The 18,648-nt window shown below is 47.1% G+C and overlaps 1 protein-coding gene across 1 annotated transcript; it reads right to left on the bottom strand.

Annotated features, from left to right (window-relative positions):
* Positions 1-345: 345 nt before the first annotated feature.
* LOC119406996 (uncharacterized) lies at positions 346-17,661 on the bottom strand. The gene is made up of 5 exons (XM_037673819.1): positions 17,505-17,661; positions 13,377-13,513; positions 13,240-13,307; positions 4,752-4,835; positions 346-634 (listed from the first exon to the last, which is right to left on the bottom strand). Exons 1-5 carry the CDS (start codon positions 17,610-17,612, stop codon positions 483-485), a joined length of 549 nt encoding a protein of 182 aa, XP_037529747.1. The 5' UTR covers positions 17,613-17,661; the 3' UTR covers positions 346-482.
* Positions 17,662-18,648: the final 987 nt, after the last annotated feature.

Here is an 18,648-nt window from a genome sequence, read left to right on the forward strand (position 1 = left end):
CGCTTTATCGCTTCTAATAAGCAATGCGAAGCCCTGAAAACACTAAATAAATAATGATGGCGTGTGTTCGTTTATTAGTAAACACTTCTGCTATCTTTCGCCCCAAAACACTCTGTACTTACTGTGGCGTACACAAAATGTCTTCATTCATATGTCTATGACATGAGTGAAAACTTTTTCTGCCTGATGTCCTCGGGAATACTCGTAGTCTCGAAATACCAGCTCACAAAGGCGGGGCTTTTCCGTAAGCGTGGCTGTCTTCCTGTTGTAGCTGTATTCTGCAGCATATGCGCAGGAACGCCGGCCAATGCGTAGTCAGAATGGAAGATCGCCATACGACGTGGAGGCGACAGCAACAACACATTCGGCTTTATTTATTTGACACATGGCATGCCAGCGACGCTGTGTATTTATGTAAATAGTGTCACTTGGGGGCTCCCCTTGTTGCGCTTTTGGCGAGCGTTACATTACACATTGTGGCTTCAAAGTGTATCACGCAGTTCCTGTGAGCAACTTGGACTATAAATTACTCTTCCGCAGCGCGCAAGCTGAGCGAATCGCCTTTCGCACTCTGGGAATAGGTCCTTTGTGATAGAAGAATTTCTCACTCGAAGATCACCATACCAACTTCGATCTGGAAAGAGAGAAAATGACGCAAGGCTGCGTTCAGAACGCTTATCCAAGAACTGTAAGGCATTCAATCAGAGCCAAACCTAACAATGGCACTTGCATCTTTTGGACAGTGCTTCTGTACCTGCCGCGGTGTTGTAGTGGTTATAATGCTTGACTTGGCATGCTGCAGGTCGCACGATTGAACACCTGTCATGGCAGCCGCATGTAGTATGAAGGAGAAATGTAAATACCCGTGTGCTTAGATTTAAGTGCCCTTTAAAAGCCCCCAGGTGGTCGAAATTTCCGGAGCCCTCCACTACTCTGTCTCTTGTGATCATATCGTGTTACTGGCACGTAAAACCCCAACAATTGTTATTATTGAGGCTATTTTGCACGCGCGAACAAATCTGAAATATATGAGTATGACGTATTTGCTGGGGCACGGTCTTCTGTGCTACTACAACACATGTTGTAAATGTACGCGCATGAGGTACGACAAAAACAACAAAATTTGGTCCAATGGCCATCTGCACCTTGCTTCTTAGAAGCACTTGCCCACTATGGAACGATCGCCCCCGAAGTTGTATATATCCATTGCCGCACAACAAATATTTCCAACACATAAAATTAAGTCACAGAAGTTCAATGTCACCCGCTAGTCCATACGACTGTCGTGCTTTCAACATACATCTTACATAACACCATCGCCTCGAGCTCTATATTGTGACCTCACGTTTGCTTACAGGCAAAATTAGTGCCCTCACATGCACCGCCTTGCGTGGAGCGGATGATGAAATATGCTCCACAGTATTAAGGCAGGAGGGCACGAGCTGAGCGCAAAACCAGACAGACCGGCCGGCTCTATGCTGGTCTCCTTGAACTTATTTGCTTTTTTTAAAATTTGTTGACTCACTCTTTAGTTTCTTATTTAGTGACATGCTAGCGGAAACGGTGGCTACACTCACTACTCTGCGTATAGCTGAAAATGCCCGTTTCCGTTGCAGTAACAAGGCACACGGAAAACACACAGACCAAATTTGCATTAAAGCGCTACAAATACCCCAAATTTAGGTGAACAAATATTTTCGATGTTTTGCTTACAGCCTAAAGCAAAATTTTGTTCAATCATCAAAATCGTCCAGGTTCGCTGTTTCAAGCCTTGGGCGACGTAGTGCAAGCATCGCCAATTTTACAGCGTAAGCTGTTATGAGATCATTTCACCGGCCGTTTTCGGCGCCGTAGTTGTCCGCCGCCGCCTCCGCCGGTGTCCTTAACCAGTATCGCTCGAAATAAGAAAAAAACGAAATAAGACAAAAATTCCACGATGGAACGAGGTTCGAACCTGGGCCCTCTGCGTGGGAGCCCAGTACTCAACCTCTGAGCCATGCCGGTGCTTGAAATTGCTTTGCAAAAAACACCAGGCCTGCGTTGAAACCGCAGCACAGCCACAGCGAAAGCTGGAAGAGCGGCGTTTCTAGAGCCCGTTGTAAGCTCTCTTGGGGCTACAATACAAGTACACTAGAAAGGTACCCACTACGCCATAAACCACAATTTTTGTGAAGTGGGGAAGCACCTACTAAGCCATTATTCGTCATTCGGCGGAGAAGCGAGGCACCAGCTACAAGTCTGTAGGGCATTATGTGCACTTTGTTGACGCGACGACTGATGACGATGAAGAATTATGGCTCAGCCCTTTGTAATGGGTTGGAAGCTTTAAACGGCCCACCAGTTGTGTAAGTTGCATTGCGTGACGCCCGGTCGCTATTTCCCTCTCCCGTCATGCTGTATAACATACGTTGACGTGGGAGAGAAATGGGGGGGGGGGGCGAAGAACTTTACTGAGACCCCGAGGAAATGGATCATGCGCTTATGGGCTCCCTTGGCAACCAATACAAGTGCACTTGCGAGGAACCCACTACGCTATAAATCATTGTAATTTTACTGAGACGCCGAGGAAATGGATCATGCGCTTATGGGCTTCCTTGGCAACCAATACAAGTGCACTCTCGAGGAACCCACTATGCTATAAATCATTGTAATTTTTGAGAAGTAGGGCAGCAGGCACTGTGCCATTTTTCGTCATTCTACGGAGACAATTGGTACCTGCTAAACGCATGTAAGGCATTCTGCGCACTTTGTTGATGCTGTGCCTGATGACGATGAAGCATTATGGCAGATCCCATTGTAATGGCTTGGAAGCATTCAACAACCTACTCGTTGCGCAATTCGCATTGTGCGATGCCTGGTTACAGAATTCGCGTTCTGCGACGCTTGATGCTTATCTTAATCTTCTACCACGCTATATTGCATATGCTAATGTGGTTCCTTCCCGACATGAAGCCTGTATAGGACCTTTTTGCAAAGCAGTTTCAAGCGCCGACGCGTTTTATTTATGTAACCAGTGACTTCAAATGTGTAAGTCGGGAATAAAGAAAAAAAACCGGCATGGCTCAGAGGTTGAATACTGGGCTCCCAGGCAGAAGGCCCAGGTTCGAACCTCGTTCCATCCTGGAATTTGTTTCTTATTTCGTTTTTTTTTATTTCGAGCGATACTGGTTACGGACACCGGCGGCGGCGGCGGCGGCGGACAAATACGGTGCCAAAAACGGCCGGTGAAATGATCTCATAACAGCTTTCGCTGTAAAAGGTCCTATACAGGCTTCATGTCGGGAAGGAACCACATTAGCATATGCGATATAGCGTGGTAGAAGATTAAGATAAGCACCAAGCGTCGCACAACGCGTATTCTGTAACCAGGCGTCACACAATGCGAACTGCGCAACGAGTAGGTTGTGTAATGCTTCCAACCCATTACAAAGGGATCTGCCATAATTCTTCATCGTCATCAGGCACAGCATCAACAAAGTGCGCATAATACCTTACATGCGTTTAGCAGGTACCAATGCTCTCCGTAGAATGACGAAAAATGGCACAGTGCCTGCTGCCCTATTTTCAAAAATTACAATGATTTATAGCGTAGTGGGTTCCTCGCAAGTGCACTTGTATTGGTTGCCAAGGAAGCCCATAAGCGCTGATCCATTTCCTCGGGGTCTCAGTAAAGTTCTTCGCCCCCCCCCCCGTCTCTCTCCCACGTCAACGTATGTTATACAGCATGACGGGAGAGGGAGATAGCGACCGGGCGTCACCCAATGCAAATTACATAACTGGTGGGCCGTTTAAAGCTTCCAACCCATTACAAAGAGCTGAGCCATAATTCTTCATCGTCATCAGTCGTCGCGTCAACAAAGTGCACATAATGCCTTACAGACGTGTAGCTGGTACCTCGCTTCTCCGCAGAATGACGACTAATCACTTAGTAGGTGCTTCCCAACTTCACAAAAATTGTAATTTATGGCGTAGTGGGTACCTTTCTAGTGTACTTGTATTGTAGCCCCAAGAGAGCTTACAACGGGCTCTAGAAACGCCGCTCTTCCTGCTTTCGCTGTGACTGTGCTGCGGTTTCAGCGCAGGCCTGGCGTTTTTTTTTCTTTGTATTCATCTAAATGGGGTCACCATTGCTGAGAATCTAAACCACGCCCTCATGCTAAACAGGTCAGCGCCATTGCTGCTTAGTTAGCACGGCGGGTGGTTTTACGTGCAGTAACGTTCTCCGAGTTTATCTCTGCAATATTTCAAATCTACATTTATATTGGTTTCCGCTAAGACAGAATTACATGGGAAGGTGAAGGCTTGAAGTGATAGTAATTGGTTGTGCAGAAAATGTCGCCGAAGCCTCGCTTCAACTTCCGGCATTTCAAGACTGGGACTACGAATGTACAGCGATGTCTTCGTCACTTTGTGTTGGCTGTAAATTGTACCTGCTCCGCGAGCGATTCACAAAAATCAAGCGCTAACCCTGAGAAGGTAAATCAGTAATCATATAGCCATTTCTATCGTTCTATATTATCTTTTTCCTTTCATCGACGGCCCGCAACCGCTTCACAAGAGTGCGAATGTCAGCGGCAGGCTCAGTAGACCACTGACGACCCACGAAAACTCAGAGCTGAAAGAGAGCCAGAAATGGACCGATAACAACTTACTGCAAATATACATACGCTTTTGATAACGATTCAACAAAATATTGCTCAACTAACATAAAAAGTATCGCTTCAGTTGGAGTACAAAACAACAGAACGTACTCTGAATCATAGATTTCAACACAATTACTGCACAAGAAGAGTCCGGAGCCTTGTAGAAGATGGTTTCTGAAGACAGTGTTCGGCCTGGAACACAAAGAAAATCACACGAGAATTATTGTCACTGCTGCAGACAGATCTGAAATATATCACGTATATATGCAACTTTATAATCGCATGTATCAAAGGCAGCCATGATCCTTAGGCGCGCTGAAACACAACTGGAAGATTCAGCTGGCCTCTATACAAGGCGTCTACACGTGAAGGCTTCCCAACAGTTTCCATCGGCTGCGGCTGTAAAGCTCCTAACGGAATTCAAAATTGATGCTACTATGACGCGATATTAAAAGAAATGTTACCTGTTGATGGCGCTCGGACAGTGAACATGATTTAGTATAAATTGATGCTCATCCATAACTACTCAACAACCTCTTCCCGGGCATGCATTCCGTGCATAGGCCGCTAACATCTACTATGGTCAAACTACCTGCATATAAAAAATGCGTTATTCCCATCTAACCTGCTATACGCCTCAGCAATTCATTATATTGATCACATTATCTCAGCTACTTCATTCGAAACAGCCTACAGCTTATTGGCCAGGTTCATATAGCAGAAGTATTAGCTGTGTCACCGCTGAATCTATTTTTATGTTTAGTTTGTGTTCTTTCACTCACAGTACCAGTTAACAAAACCCTCATCGCACCACATTATTTTCGCCACTGAATACATCCTAATACTGTGTATTACGTGACCACTTCCCCATGTATGAGCAACTCAGCCGTTTTACTAACACAGTGGAACTGCAGAGGTCTCAAGGACCGCAAGAAGCCGCCTAATCTCCGTCTCTATCTTGAGACCTTTGAGTTCCTTGTTGCTGTGGTTGCCCTTCAGCAACCCGGCGCCTGCGTCAAGCTCACAAAGTGCACTACAGTTAAACATAACCCGCAGGCATGTTTACTTGCTCGCAAGCAATATACTGCGCAAGAGATCACAGTCCCCACAACACCACTTTCGCCATACACGGTGGTGTCGGTGCTGCAATAAAGAGGTCTGACCAACATGCACATATTCGAAACATTTGCTGCCCCCGAAATTTAAGAACGTTACGTTCAACGAAACTTTCACTCAAGCTATGCAGGTGGCCGGAAGGGACCCCCCTCGTGATCGTCGGCGACTTCAACGACATTGAGCGTGCCCCCGGGAGGGCACGCGTGGAAGCAAGCTTGCGGAACTTCTTTCCACCCTTGGGTTCACCCTCCACACAGACACCGCCAACCCAACGCGTGTCGGCAAATCGATTCGACAGGACACTTGCCCGGACCTGACATTTACACTCAAAATACGCCATGCCGACTGCCTAAGTACACAGGACACTCTAGTCAGTGATGATTGTCTATTAAACTACACGCGTCCCTTGAAACGGCCACCAACAATAACCCATGTCCCGGACTTCACGACTTTCTGCACCTCTCTACCTATCGCAGACTCTCTTCAGTTGGGACACGACGCCTGATCAACATAGCTGACGTCTACACTCAAACAACAAGAACAGTAGATACAACTCACGGAAACACAAATGGACGTGAACAACCACCTCCTCCATCTGGGAGGTCCACCACAGCCTCCCCAAACGATGGAAAAAATCCGGCAGATTCCGCCCACTGTGAGAATTGGTGTAATGCGAAGCAGCCAGCAAAGTGCTGCATACGTCACCTTGTTTGTCCTTGAGGTAAATGAAATCATTCATGTCACGACGTCTAGTGCAATATATATCGCATGTTTGTCATGCATACATGCGTGCATGTACTGTATGGTGTATACCATGGTACTGAAACATATATTATGGTACACACAATGCATGACCTGTTATTTATGTTCGTCATGCAGTCACGTCACGCACTACCAATTTGGTACATGTCAAGCTAGCGAGGCGGCCGTGAGCGCACAATGAGCGTTCCATGTAAATCATGGCCTACATGACTTGCATGTCATCATTGTCATGTTACCAGCCGTCATTTATGTTCGTCGTACAGTCACGCAATACCAATTTTGGTAGCAAACCGGCTGCGAGCGCTAGCAAACCGGCTCCCAGCGCACCATGAGCGTTACATGTGAATCATGCCCTACATGGCATACATGTGATGATTGTCATGTTACCAGCCGTCATCTATGTTCCTCATATAGTCGCGTCACGCAATGCCAAATATTGGTGTGTGTCAAGCTAGCGAACCGGCCACGAGCACACCATGAGCTAGGCATGTCATGACGTACATGGCATACATATAATGATTTTCATGTTACCATCTGTCATTTATGTTCGATATACAGAAATGTGCCGTCGAACCAATTTTGGTATATATGCATCTAATCAAACGCCCGCGCTCGCACCAAGACCATGTCATTTAAATCATGCTGTGCATGACATGTGCGTCATAATTTGCGCAATAGGACCTGTCACTTATGTTTTTCATACACTCTTGTCGCGCCATACGAATTTTGGTATATATCAAGTTAACGAAACGGCCGCAAGCGCACCAAGACCGAGGCATGTATGTCATGCTGTTCATAAAACGCATGTTATGATGTTCATCTTATGATCTGACATTTATGTTCGTCATACAGTCATGTTGTGCCATACCAATTTCGGTATACATCCCGTTAACGAAACGGCCAGGAGAACACAAAGTCGTAGATAGATAGATAGATAGATAGATAGATAGATAGATAGATAGATAGATAGATAGATAGATAGATAGATAGATAGATAGATAGATAGATAGATAGATAGATAGATAGATAGATAGATAGATAGATAGATAGATAGATAGATAGATAGATAGATAGATAGATAGATAGATAGATAGATAGATAGATAGATAGATAGATTGATTGATTGATTGAAAGTCGTAGAAATTCGCTAAGAAATGCTTCGCATTTAAAAGAGAAACATAGGCGCCTCAAGAAACGCATCCTCGAACTCGCCCAGCAAGCCGCGGAATATGCTGCTCAGCTAGCCGGCACTAACCGGGTGGATCGGTGCAACACAGCTGAGTGTCAGATGTATCGCCGCAACACGTGACGCCTGCTCCGCGCTCTCATCAATCCAACACAAACACGCACGCAAACACAACGCCACTTACGTAGGGTCATGCTCAAGTGTACATGAACGACAACACAGCTAGCGCACACGCTCAGTAACTCATACCTGTGAACCATCAAGGATCCCTGGACGGCCCGGTACTCGTACGCAGGCAAAGAGAACACGCACCTCGACACCCCCTTCTAGCTCCACCACCTCGGCGCGGCCTTACGTAAGATGAAGCGTGACGATGCACCACGTTGTGACCAGCTTACGGTCAAGCTCTTGGCCAACTTTCCAGACGCTGCCTACGCCGTGCTCCTTAAGTAGGTCGATAGCATTTGGGACGGAGAGAGTCCTTGCCCTCACGGCTGGAAGTCGGCTCTTGTGACCTTTATCCCATTCAAAGTGAGACCAAACCCATTGAAACGAAGAACCTTCGCCGTATCTCTCAGACGTCTTGTGTCGGCAAGCTGGTGGAGGCGATGGTCTCCGACATACTCTCTGACTTTCTCGAAACACAGCGCATTTTCGAGGACACCATGTCCGGTTTTCGTGGTGAGAAGTTAGCACAGGATATACTTCTGCAGCTATACCATGACATATTCCATTCTGTGGAATGTACCCACCAAGACAAGGTGGTCCTGGCCTTGGATCTTAAAGGTGCATTTGATAACGTCATGCATGAAGCAATCGTGGACAACCTGAGTCGCACCAATTGTGTTTACAAAACATTGAGTTACGTTAGACAGTTACTTACAGACCATCAAACCTACATACGCATGCAAGATGCGGAACACGGACCATTTTCATCTTCCCTCCTAATTGGCTTCTCTGCCCGGGATACATCAAGCTCTTCACGCGGATAATACCACGCTAGTAGCCACGCAAGGTAACCTGGGCCACAGGAAGTCATGCTTGCAATCAGCAGCAACCGTAGTCGACGACTACGCGACCTACTGCGGACGCTAGTGAGCCCCAGCTAAATCAAAATTTGTGCACGTACGTCCCTCCCCTCGGGACACAACTCAGCTACGCATCAGTCTCCCCTCCAGACCCATCCGGGAAGCCAAGGAGGTTCGAGTCCTTGGCCTTTTCATAAACAACGAACGCAGAGCCGACACCAATCTAGCCAAACTTCGCACGGTGGGAGACCAAGCGGGCTGTATGGTCCGCCGGATATCCTACAGCCGCGGCTGATTACGAAGCAAGGATGCACTGTGGCTTTCCCATACTTTCATAACGAGGGGAATTATCTACTCGACCACCTACTGGACACTGCGTAAACACGATGATGACAAACTGGAGCTCATCCACCGAAAACTCATCCACCGATCGCGGCGTCCAACTAGACACTTCTGGCCCTAGGCGTGGTAAACACCTTCCGGGAGCTTCGAGAAGCCCGCCAAGTCAATCAATACATGGGTCTTGCAAAAACCCATTGCAGTTGCCGCCTCTTGAGCCGGCTACGCCTCAACCGCGACTACCACACTGAGAAAAGGGAGACAGTACTAGAACCCTGGAGATGCGCCCTCAGGGTCCGACCTGTTCCCGGCAACCTGTCCAGAGATGGCCACAGCGGCCGTTGCAAGGCACGCGTGGAAGCGTCGCAGCGACACTTTGGTCACCAACAACACGTGTGTTGCGTGGATGTTGCCGGCCGACACCACGGGGGAGTTGTATGCGGCCACAGTCGTATGCAACACAAACACAGTGAACCGGCTCACTTTCAATCTCTACAGCCTAACAGGCGTGGAGGAGATTGCAATCGCTCTGGCTCTCACCTATCCCTCGTCGAAATACATCATCACCGACTCGCGGGGAGACCTGTCGCACATATGAGCTAGGGTGGGTTCCTCCGTTTTCTCAGCGCATAGTGCACGTTAGGTGCCGATACCTCAAACCAACTCCGCGTAATTTGATTTGGGACCCCGATCACCAGGGCTTCTAGGGAAATTAGCTAACTGAACAGGCCGATCAAGCCGCCCGCGCACTCTCTTTCCAGGCTATATCATTGTCTTTGGAAGCCTACTCCCAATCGGACAATCTGGCTCTTTCATTCGAAGACGTCACCGATTACTGCAAGGAGGAGCACAGGAACTAACCGGACCCTTGTAAAGGACTGGATAGCGCTGACCAGCGCCTCCTTTTGAACCTTCTCACCAACCATGTGCTGTACCCGGCGGTGCAAAAACATTGCAACCCATCCTTTGATGGCGCGTGCCAGTTCCATCGAGAGGTTGCTGACATATCCCACGTAGTCTGGGCGTGCCAATCGAACCCATGTCTCCCTCTAATCCCAACGCCACCAGAATGAACTGGGATGCGGCCCTGCTCGGCTGTCAAGGCCTCAATGCCCAAAAGGCGCTCGTTCAGCCGACGCAGGCGGCGTTGCTTGCCAATGAAGCCCGGGAATAGGGGCTCCACCTTGTACTGTGAGGAAAGGACGCGAATATAGCACCAACCCAATCATCTCTGTGTAACCATTTAACGGTTCATAAATGTTTTCAGCACCGCCACCCTATGTATCACTGTTCACTTCTATTTGCGCATTGCGTGATCATCGAGCGAGAGTTTTTATTTAAATACAGTTTAAACTTGATCTAATAAAACCCGATTTTACGAAATTTCCGATATAACAAAGAAATGTTCAGTCCCCGGCAAACACCCATGGGACTCAGTGTTGTCATCAACCCGAATTAACGAACCTATTTGGCCAGCAAACATGATTTAACGCCGTTTTCCTTGGAATAACTCAGCTGAAAAGCGGTGATTTCCTTGTAATTTTTACGGAGACGGGTTTTTCTCCGAGCGCGGGCTCTATAACGCTATCGCGTTAAAACATTTAGGCAACCTAGTTGCGGCCCTAGCTTTACAATGACAAGGCTGCAAGCCGCCCGTGCACAGAACAACTCGGAAATCGGTAGCGCCCTTAGGTACCGGGTGGTACCTTAGGCGACGGTGGTTGCTTTATTTACGTCACGGTTTATGCGACAACTAGCACTGATCATCTCCTCGCACCTTTTTGGCTATGCCTTCTCGCACAATCACTGCATTCATTCTCCGCTAATCGCATATGAATAGGCTGTCATAGGTTCACGTGACCATACATCTACTTCGTAAGGAAATGCCAGCAGCACTAAAGAAAAGAGAAGAAACTGTTGTTCGCGTCTTCGTCGAAATAAAGTCCGTTGTTAGTCCAGCATCCTACCTGTTCCTGTCTCTTTTTCCTGGCTCAGTTTCTTCTCTTTAGTGCTGCTGGCACTTCCTTACGAAGAACTATGTACCAACTTGCCCAACAAGCCACCCTAATAATATACATCTACCTTGCCAGCATCGCCCGGACATGGTGTCTCCTGTGTCTGGGCCGCCATCGGGCGGTCCTCGCGGACATTTAACCGCATAGCTGTTCAAGCCGACCATTAGTCTCTGCAGAGCGAATTGATGATGATGATGATGATGATGATGATGATGATGATGATGATGATGCTCCTGGGATGATGGCACCTACCCACTCAGGGGGATCGGCCAAGAGTCGGGCGGATCATAAAGTCTGAAAATTTTAAGAGCTACTGTCATGAACCTGCACGCGTTGCCTTCGTCCTCTTCGTGCTTTCGCCACCTTCTTCGCCTTCTGCTTCGCTCCGAAAACACGTGTACCGATTTCTCCCAGGTCAAATGCAATAACTCTGTTGGTCGAGAGCACGAGTATAGAGAGAGAGTAAAGAGAGACAGAAACAGGCAGAAAGAAAGGGAACAAAGAAGAAAAAGATAGAAAGACGGAGAAAAAATACACAGAAAGAGAATTTTGTAGAAGCACACGAAAAGAAGAGGTAGAAAAAAGAGAGCGAAACAGAAAGAGAAAGAAAGGGAGAACGTCAAAGAAAGTGAGAGAAGTAGAGAGAGTGGGAAAGAGATGGAGCCAAAGACGAAAACGAGACATAGAAAGAGATAGAGAGAAAGGAAAAAAAGCATGGCAAACTACGCCTGCTCGGTTAAAAAAAATTAAAGCAGCTCCGAACTGGTGGTGCCATGCCGGCAGCTTCGAACTAGTGGTGCCATGCCTTCAGGCATGGCACCACTAGTTCGAAGCTGCCCTAATTTTTTTAACCGAGCAGGCGTGGTTTGCCAGCAAACAGAATGGTGTGGTACCTTTTAGATATCGCTACGTTACAATTCCAAATTTGGAAGGATCGAAAAATCGCTTTTTTGATTTTACAGCATTCCCGATTTAGCGAAATCATTCGAGCATGGTCATCACTTCTTGCATCGAGTTTGTACTGTACTAGGGGTAAAAGAAAAATAAAAACATTGCTACATGCGTAGACCCTAAACGGTAACAGATACGGAGTAATATTGCAGTACAGAGTAACTGGTTAAAATAAAGGCCTAATAATCTTTACTGTTGAGCTTTAAACGAATGTTATGGGCCATGTACACACTGATTACTCTTCGTGGCAGCTCTAATAGCAGATCTCAGTGGCGAGCTTAGAGCTGCCGGGGCCATTTTAAAAGAAGCCAGTTATATTCGTAGAGAAGGCGCTGAGCAACATGGGCTTGGGCTTATGGGTGCGGTGCAGTTATAGGTCTATAAAACCCAGTATAGTTGCAGTATCGTCACTCTTTTCCTATTTTGGGTCACGTATACTTGAAGAAACGCGTGTTGTTGGGTTTCTCGACTCTTAAATTCACCAATTTCTTTTAAACTGCGCAATGAATACAGTGCTAAAAACATACACACACACAAAGCATACAAAGCGCAGTGTATGCATTTATGTTCTTCTTTTCAACTTCTCTTCTTTGAGAAATTTACAAAATTTACTCAAAAGTCTATGCTTGGCTGGGGAATTCTGAACATAATTCACCGACGATTACGATACTACCTAATGCGAATTCGGAGCGCAGCTTCGTGTTCGTGCAACGCCAACTATTTTTGAAGTTTTGGATATCCGCAGTCGTATCAATATAGCACTCGTTACATATCTCCACAGAAACTGGCAGCGCTCGAGTGCTACGCACACCACTCTGTGCATTGCAGGCGCCGCGAACAAAGCGAAAGGCCGACAGCCCTGTTAGGAATAGCTAAGCCAGCTGTAGTGCACGCATGCGCAAGAGCTCCGACGGAGCGGCCAGCGCGCGTGACGGAGGAAGCAAGCCAAGCAAGGCTGGCAGGCCAGTGGCTCGTGATATCGACAGACTCCGCGTTCTCTCTCTTTCGTCCTCGTTCGCTCTACTGGTCACGCCGTCGACGACAGCCAACAAGGGCGACGCCGCTTAACGCTGGAACGGGTGCCTAATAACTTCGCTCCAGAACTATAACATGTCTTCAAGTTGTACATTAAGGTACATTTCTGACGGTGAATGTCATTGAAATGTTATATAGAATGAATGTATATATTTGGACTATACCTCTGCGGATGATATACATACGCTCTTCGCGCCTTCTGCTGAACCGCCTAAGTAGGTCAGTGGTAATCCTGTTGAAGAGAAAATAAGCGACCTTCAGAATGAACGGACATTCTACTCTAGGTAACACACATCCTTACCTTTGTCCGCTGTACAACACGGTTCTGTTGAAAGTGATGAACATTTCCTGTATTGAGCGCATTACGTCATACCTGCAACGGGCTTCTGATATTTTAGTGGTGCTGTACGTCCATATAACTTCTCGAGTATTTACAAACTGGAAAAAAACAAAAAAGTACATTGCGAGTATGTAGCCTATGCTGCTCCTCGCCTTTCAGGGAGGTGGGATCTTCCTCGTAGAAGAAAACGGCTGCTCACGTCTTCTCTAGAACTCAAAACACGTTATAGGGATTGGTTTAGGTTGTTGGTATTTAGGAAACGCAATCTATAAAGATGCGCGGAATTGGCTGCCACGATTTCTAGTACTTTATGTGGCCCTTAGTAACTTTTAGTCCTACTCATCATCATTTCGCCTGAATTTTTCGATAATAATCTACACTTCTCTCACGCATTAATCTCCGATATTCACATGCAGTTAGAGTTTTCTGCTTTGGGTCGCTACGGCGCTACTGCTTTAATTCACTCGTCTTTGCTTTCGTGTATTGCCGCAGATACTTCTCCCAATACGGTGGCGATGACCATCGAGAATTCGAAAAAAGTTTTTTCGGCGAAGAGAGAAGATGTGTGTGGGACGCTTTCGTGGACTGTTTCTTTTTGTGTAGAAATGGTTTCCAGACACAAGCTCGTTTACAATAGACAAGTCATATTACTTCATATATGTAAATCGTTGCATTCTGCTGGAGGTGCAGGGTATGATCAAAAATCTCTTGGGCGCAAGAGAGCGGTATCCCGGCCCTCAACGACTGAAACCTGGCCGGCTGATTCCAGTACACCAACGCACAAACCGCCACCTTCGAGGGCACCCTGCTTAATTTGGTCCCCTTCCCATCGTTGCGGCCGTACAGTACAGTACTCACTGCCGACTTCACAAGGACGACTAGCCGGCTGACGTCATTCGAACTCATGGTGAGCCCATTACGCGTGACTGAGTCCTTCCATGGCGATAGGTCCGAAGATATGGAGGACATGCTGCACGGTAGCTTCACCACGTGTATTTCGCGTTCAAGGACACAACGATGACATGGCATAGAGATCACTAAGCGGTGATATCCACGTAAGAAGAGCTTCAACAGCATTTGCTCGCTACGTATTCATACACCGAGCGCCGCGAGAAGCGCCGCGAGACCAGGAACCAACGCATGAACGAGATCGTAGGCACGTATATCGAGCACATGTCCGGCCTCTTCAAACTCGCCCGTCTGAACTTGACAGAGGAAACTCCGCTAGCTCATGCGGGGAGTTGGACAGGACTTATTTGCAGTGTTTGCCAGTGACCCACAACATACTGCTGCTCAGATCCGCAGCGAAGCCGCGACCATAGAGGAGGCCGTGTATGTGTCCACATCAGCGCCGTGTATGTGTCCTCTTCTCGTCCCGTGTTTAGCGCTGTTTTTATTCTTCGTTCACCATAGAGGAGGCACTGCAGCAGCGCGCCCGTTACTACAACCGTGATGCCAATAGTGCACCTGCGTATGCTCTTTCGGCATGCTTATTCACTAAAAGAGAGGCGCTTAGGGCACTGGTGAAAACCATCGTAAGAGCTCCGGGAGCTCTTTCTATGAGAGTTTCGGCCCCGGAAAAAGCGACGCGTGATGTACACAACACGGCACGCCACTCTGTCTTTATTACGAGGAAGCTGGACCCCTCTACATAATGTGCCCGTTAGAAGAGACTGTCTCCGCAGGCTTTCTCTCAGTGCTCCTTGCCCCGTGATGGCGAAATACCTATCGAGATGGAGGACTGCATAATTTCCCAACTACTAGTTTGCAACACCATCCACGTTCACCAGCACCTATACTACCTCGATCAACAAACCCGCGGTCATCTTCAAATTCACCAAGGCCTGAGCCCGTGTGAAGAAAGCTAAAGCCAGCGACCTGGCAAGGCAATGCCGCTGATGGTTGACAAAGTGCAGGTCTTCAGTTAAGTTCACAGAGCAGCAACGACTATCAGAAACTGACGATTAAAGCAAGAGAAAAATTCCGGAACCCTTTCCCTATCAGGAAATGGGGGAAAGCGAAGTTTGATGTGTGCTTGCCTGACCTACTACTTTTCTGTCTTCCTTCCTTCCTTCATTCCTTCCTTCTTTCCTTCCTTCCTTCCCTCCTTTCTTTCTATTTTCCTTTCTTTTTTCTTTTTTCGTTTCTTTCTGATTGCGCAACGCTGCCTCCTAACTCTTTTTCCTCCATGCCGGGAATTGCAGCTTTATCCACGTGCTTAGCCGCGCAACTCTTCAGTTGCTGGAAGCAACACCGATGGTCATGCACTCATATTCAGGCAACTGTGAAATGTTGCAACGGGAAATGACGAGACACATCGATAAAAGATCATACTGCAGTATCAGAAACGGCCAATCGCCAACAAGCCCACGATCGAGAGAACATCAATTATTGGAAACGCCGCATAAAAAACCCACGTGACCAGCGCACCTTCGAAGGCCGCAATTCTGATGCACGCCAAGGCCGGGTTTTTCGTGCTCATTAACGCCGCGACAGAAACCTGCAACTGATAAAAATCTTCGCTTGAAAAAGGAAGAAAAATAAATGGGGGGCCATTCTACTCTTTGCACAGACTAACCTGCAGCGCAGACTGTGAAGTATGCTTACTTGTTCTGGCATCTGTATTATACTTTCTTTCTGTATCAACACCGATAATACGGTGTTGATGTATCTGCATATGACAATGATTTTCTATCCTCACGGGCCGAAGCCCGTTACATTACCGATGGACGGCCGCCCGGTTTTTCGAGCAAAAAAGCGTGAAAATAATTGAGCATGAAACATTCACTCAGCGACCACATAACTACCAGGCTTTCTTACGAGATGTTCTAAGTGCTTTAGTGAATGCGAAAAAACGGCAGGAAGTGGAAGATGGAAGCATGTGATGAAACAATCCGTAAACAGGGGGTGGGTGCTCGAGCCGACGTTTCGACAAGTGGACTTGTCTTCTTCAAGGCTGGAACTGAATCAGTTCTAGCCTTGCAGAAGACAAGTCCACTTGTCGAAACGTCGGCTCCAGCACCCACCCCCTGTTTACGGATTTCTTTATTAGTAGATGCGAGCATCTTTAACAATATAGGAACGAAATAAATGATTTCTTTACTAACGTGCATGACCGTTAAGCACCTAACGGTGTTGTATCAACAAAAAAAAGTCACAGTTTCGCCGCAAGGGCGAAGCAATGAATGCGATAGCAAGGAACTAATGCTATACGAAGTGAGGCTCGCCAATGAATACTCTCAGTTTGAACAGCGCTTCTGTTGCAAAGGCGGCCGAAGCAGCGAAGGAAACTAGCGTGCTTCAAGTGTCGAGCTGTGACACTTGATAGTTCGCGCTCATCTTCTGTTTGTTCGTTTAGCGGCGTCCCTGAGCTCGAGTGACATTCGTACGCGCCGTAACATGAGCGCGCACATCACGGTGAAAGCGTGAAACATTCCTCTACCCCGCGCCACCAGAAAACCGCGCGAGCAGACAGCGGAAGGGCAAGCTTCTCCCATGCGCAAATATAAGAAGAAGCGAGCGAGCTCGCCGACGACTTTTAAATGCGCCCGTCGGGCTCCTAGCGCCACCTCGCTGGTAATGAAGAAACGCTTAATATCGCCTTCTGTCTCTGAGTCCGTCCAGCGCTAAATGGTGTGTATATAACGCTCGCCGTTAGCTACGTGGAGGATCTGCGTTTCGTGGCGTAGTGGATAGCGCCGCTCGCTGCGGAGCAAGAAGTCCCTGGTTCGATTCCGCGCTTCGGAAGCATTTTTCTGAGTTATTTTTCTTTGGGGCCTTTATATATATATACATACTTATACATATACGGTGCATGACGACGGCGACGGCGACGGCAAAATCCAGCCGAGACTGTCCATATAATTGCTATCGCAATAAAACGTGTTTTTCGCAGTTGCGCGGCTGCAGAACGCAACAGTAGCTTAATAGCTTAATATCTTAATAGCTGAGAAACAGCTATGACCCTGAGCTGCCTTCCGGTCTCGCCAATGTTAATAAGCAAATGTTAATAGCGAGAGAAGTTTTTTTTCATTTTTTGCAGACACCAAATGGTCTTCTTACAGAACAGAATAAATGTGAATCACTCACGCCTTTGATACTGACGGAAACTACGTAAATCTCCGGCAGCATCCGTAACTGCAGCTTCATGTGTGTGATAGTAACGAAGCAGATGGCTGCCAAGACCCATTTTTCCATCGCGCAGCTACTTGAAATAACAATATGCGTGCGCGTCAATCTAAAATCCAGGAGAGACTGCACTGAGAGAATACAATACCGCGGCGCACTACATTTTTTATAGATTTGTAACGCAGGGATGCATCTGTGTGCCATTTTTTGCACAAGTTTTCTGTCTTCACCTGACATCATTTTTTTCATAGCTTGCTGAAATATGTAGCTGCCGCATATAAAAAGTCTTTTCGATAATTTAACTACCTTTAAATAAGGACTTTGTTGATCATTGGAAAGCAAGAAATCCGCCACTGGGCAAGCAATGCCTTGATACGAGAACTTACTTGTTCTTTAAAAAATGCATGTAGATACACGGCTGATCCTCTCGTAATTTTATTCACTTAGGGATTTAAATTCAGTTCTTTGTTCACCAAATCCAGAGGGCTTTTCTCATGTTTTAATGCCAAAATAGTGGAAGGCTACCTGCCCCGTAAAACCGTGCTTGCTCCCTGCGTTCGTAATGTCAAAGCCAGTTGGGCCGATCATCGAGACTGTGCAACATATAGAACTAGCAACAGGATGGGTTATTCCGTGTCACCTGTGCCAACCGATTTTTTTAACAAATTAAACTATTTCAGTGCATTCATGACTGGCTGGGCTGCGCAACACACACACGGACAAGACAGAAATGGACACCACGGGCGCAAACTTAGAAGTATTTCTTAGAAACGACGCAATGCAAAATTATATTCGAGAACCACAGAAGCCCCCCCCCCCCCCCCCCCCCGCGCGGTGTTTGGTGACATGTTCCAAAAAGCGAGCACATGAAAGTTCGACGAAAGTGCTATTGCAGTGCTTTCAATATCTAATTTCTGCTAATGTTCGTTCCCTTCCCCAATTTTTCCCAACTACTGCTCTAACGACAACGTGTGCGTTTGTGCGTCGACTCATCTTGAGGTCTCAGCTAAGCTAGCACAGCTGCAAAGATGCAGGTTGTGAAAATGTCGTGAGTGTGCGAAACAAACAGAGGGAATCGCCGTCTCGACGCTGACGAAAAGGCCAC

This window comes from Rhipicephalus sanguineus, chromosome 10 (assembly GCF_013339695.2).
Source record: "Rhipicephalus sanguineus isolate Rsan-2018 chromosome 10, BIME_Rsan_1.4, whole genome shotgun sequence".
NCBI lineage: Eukaryota > Metazoa > Arthropoda > Arachnida > Ixodida > Ixodidae > Rhipicephalus > Rhipicephalus sanguineus.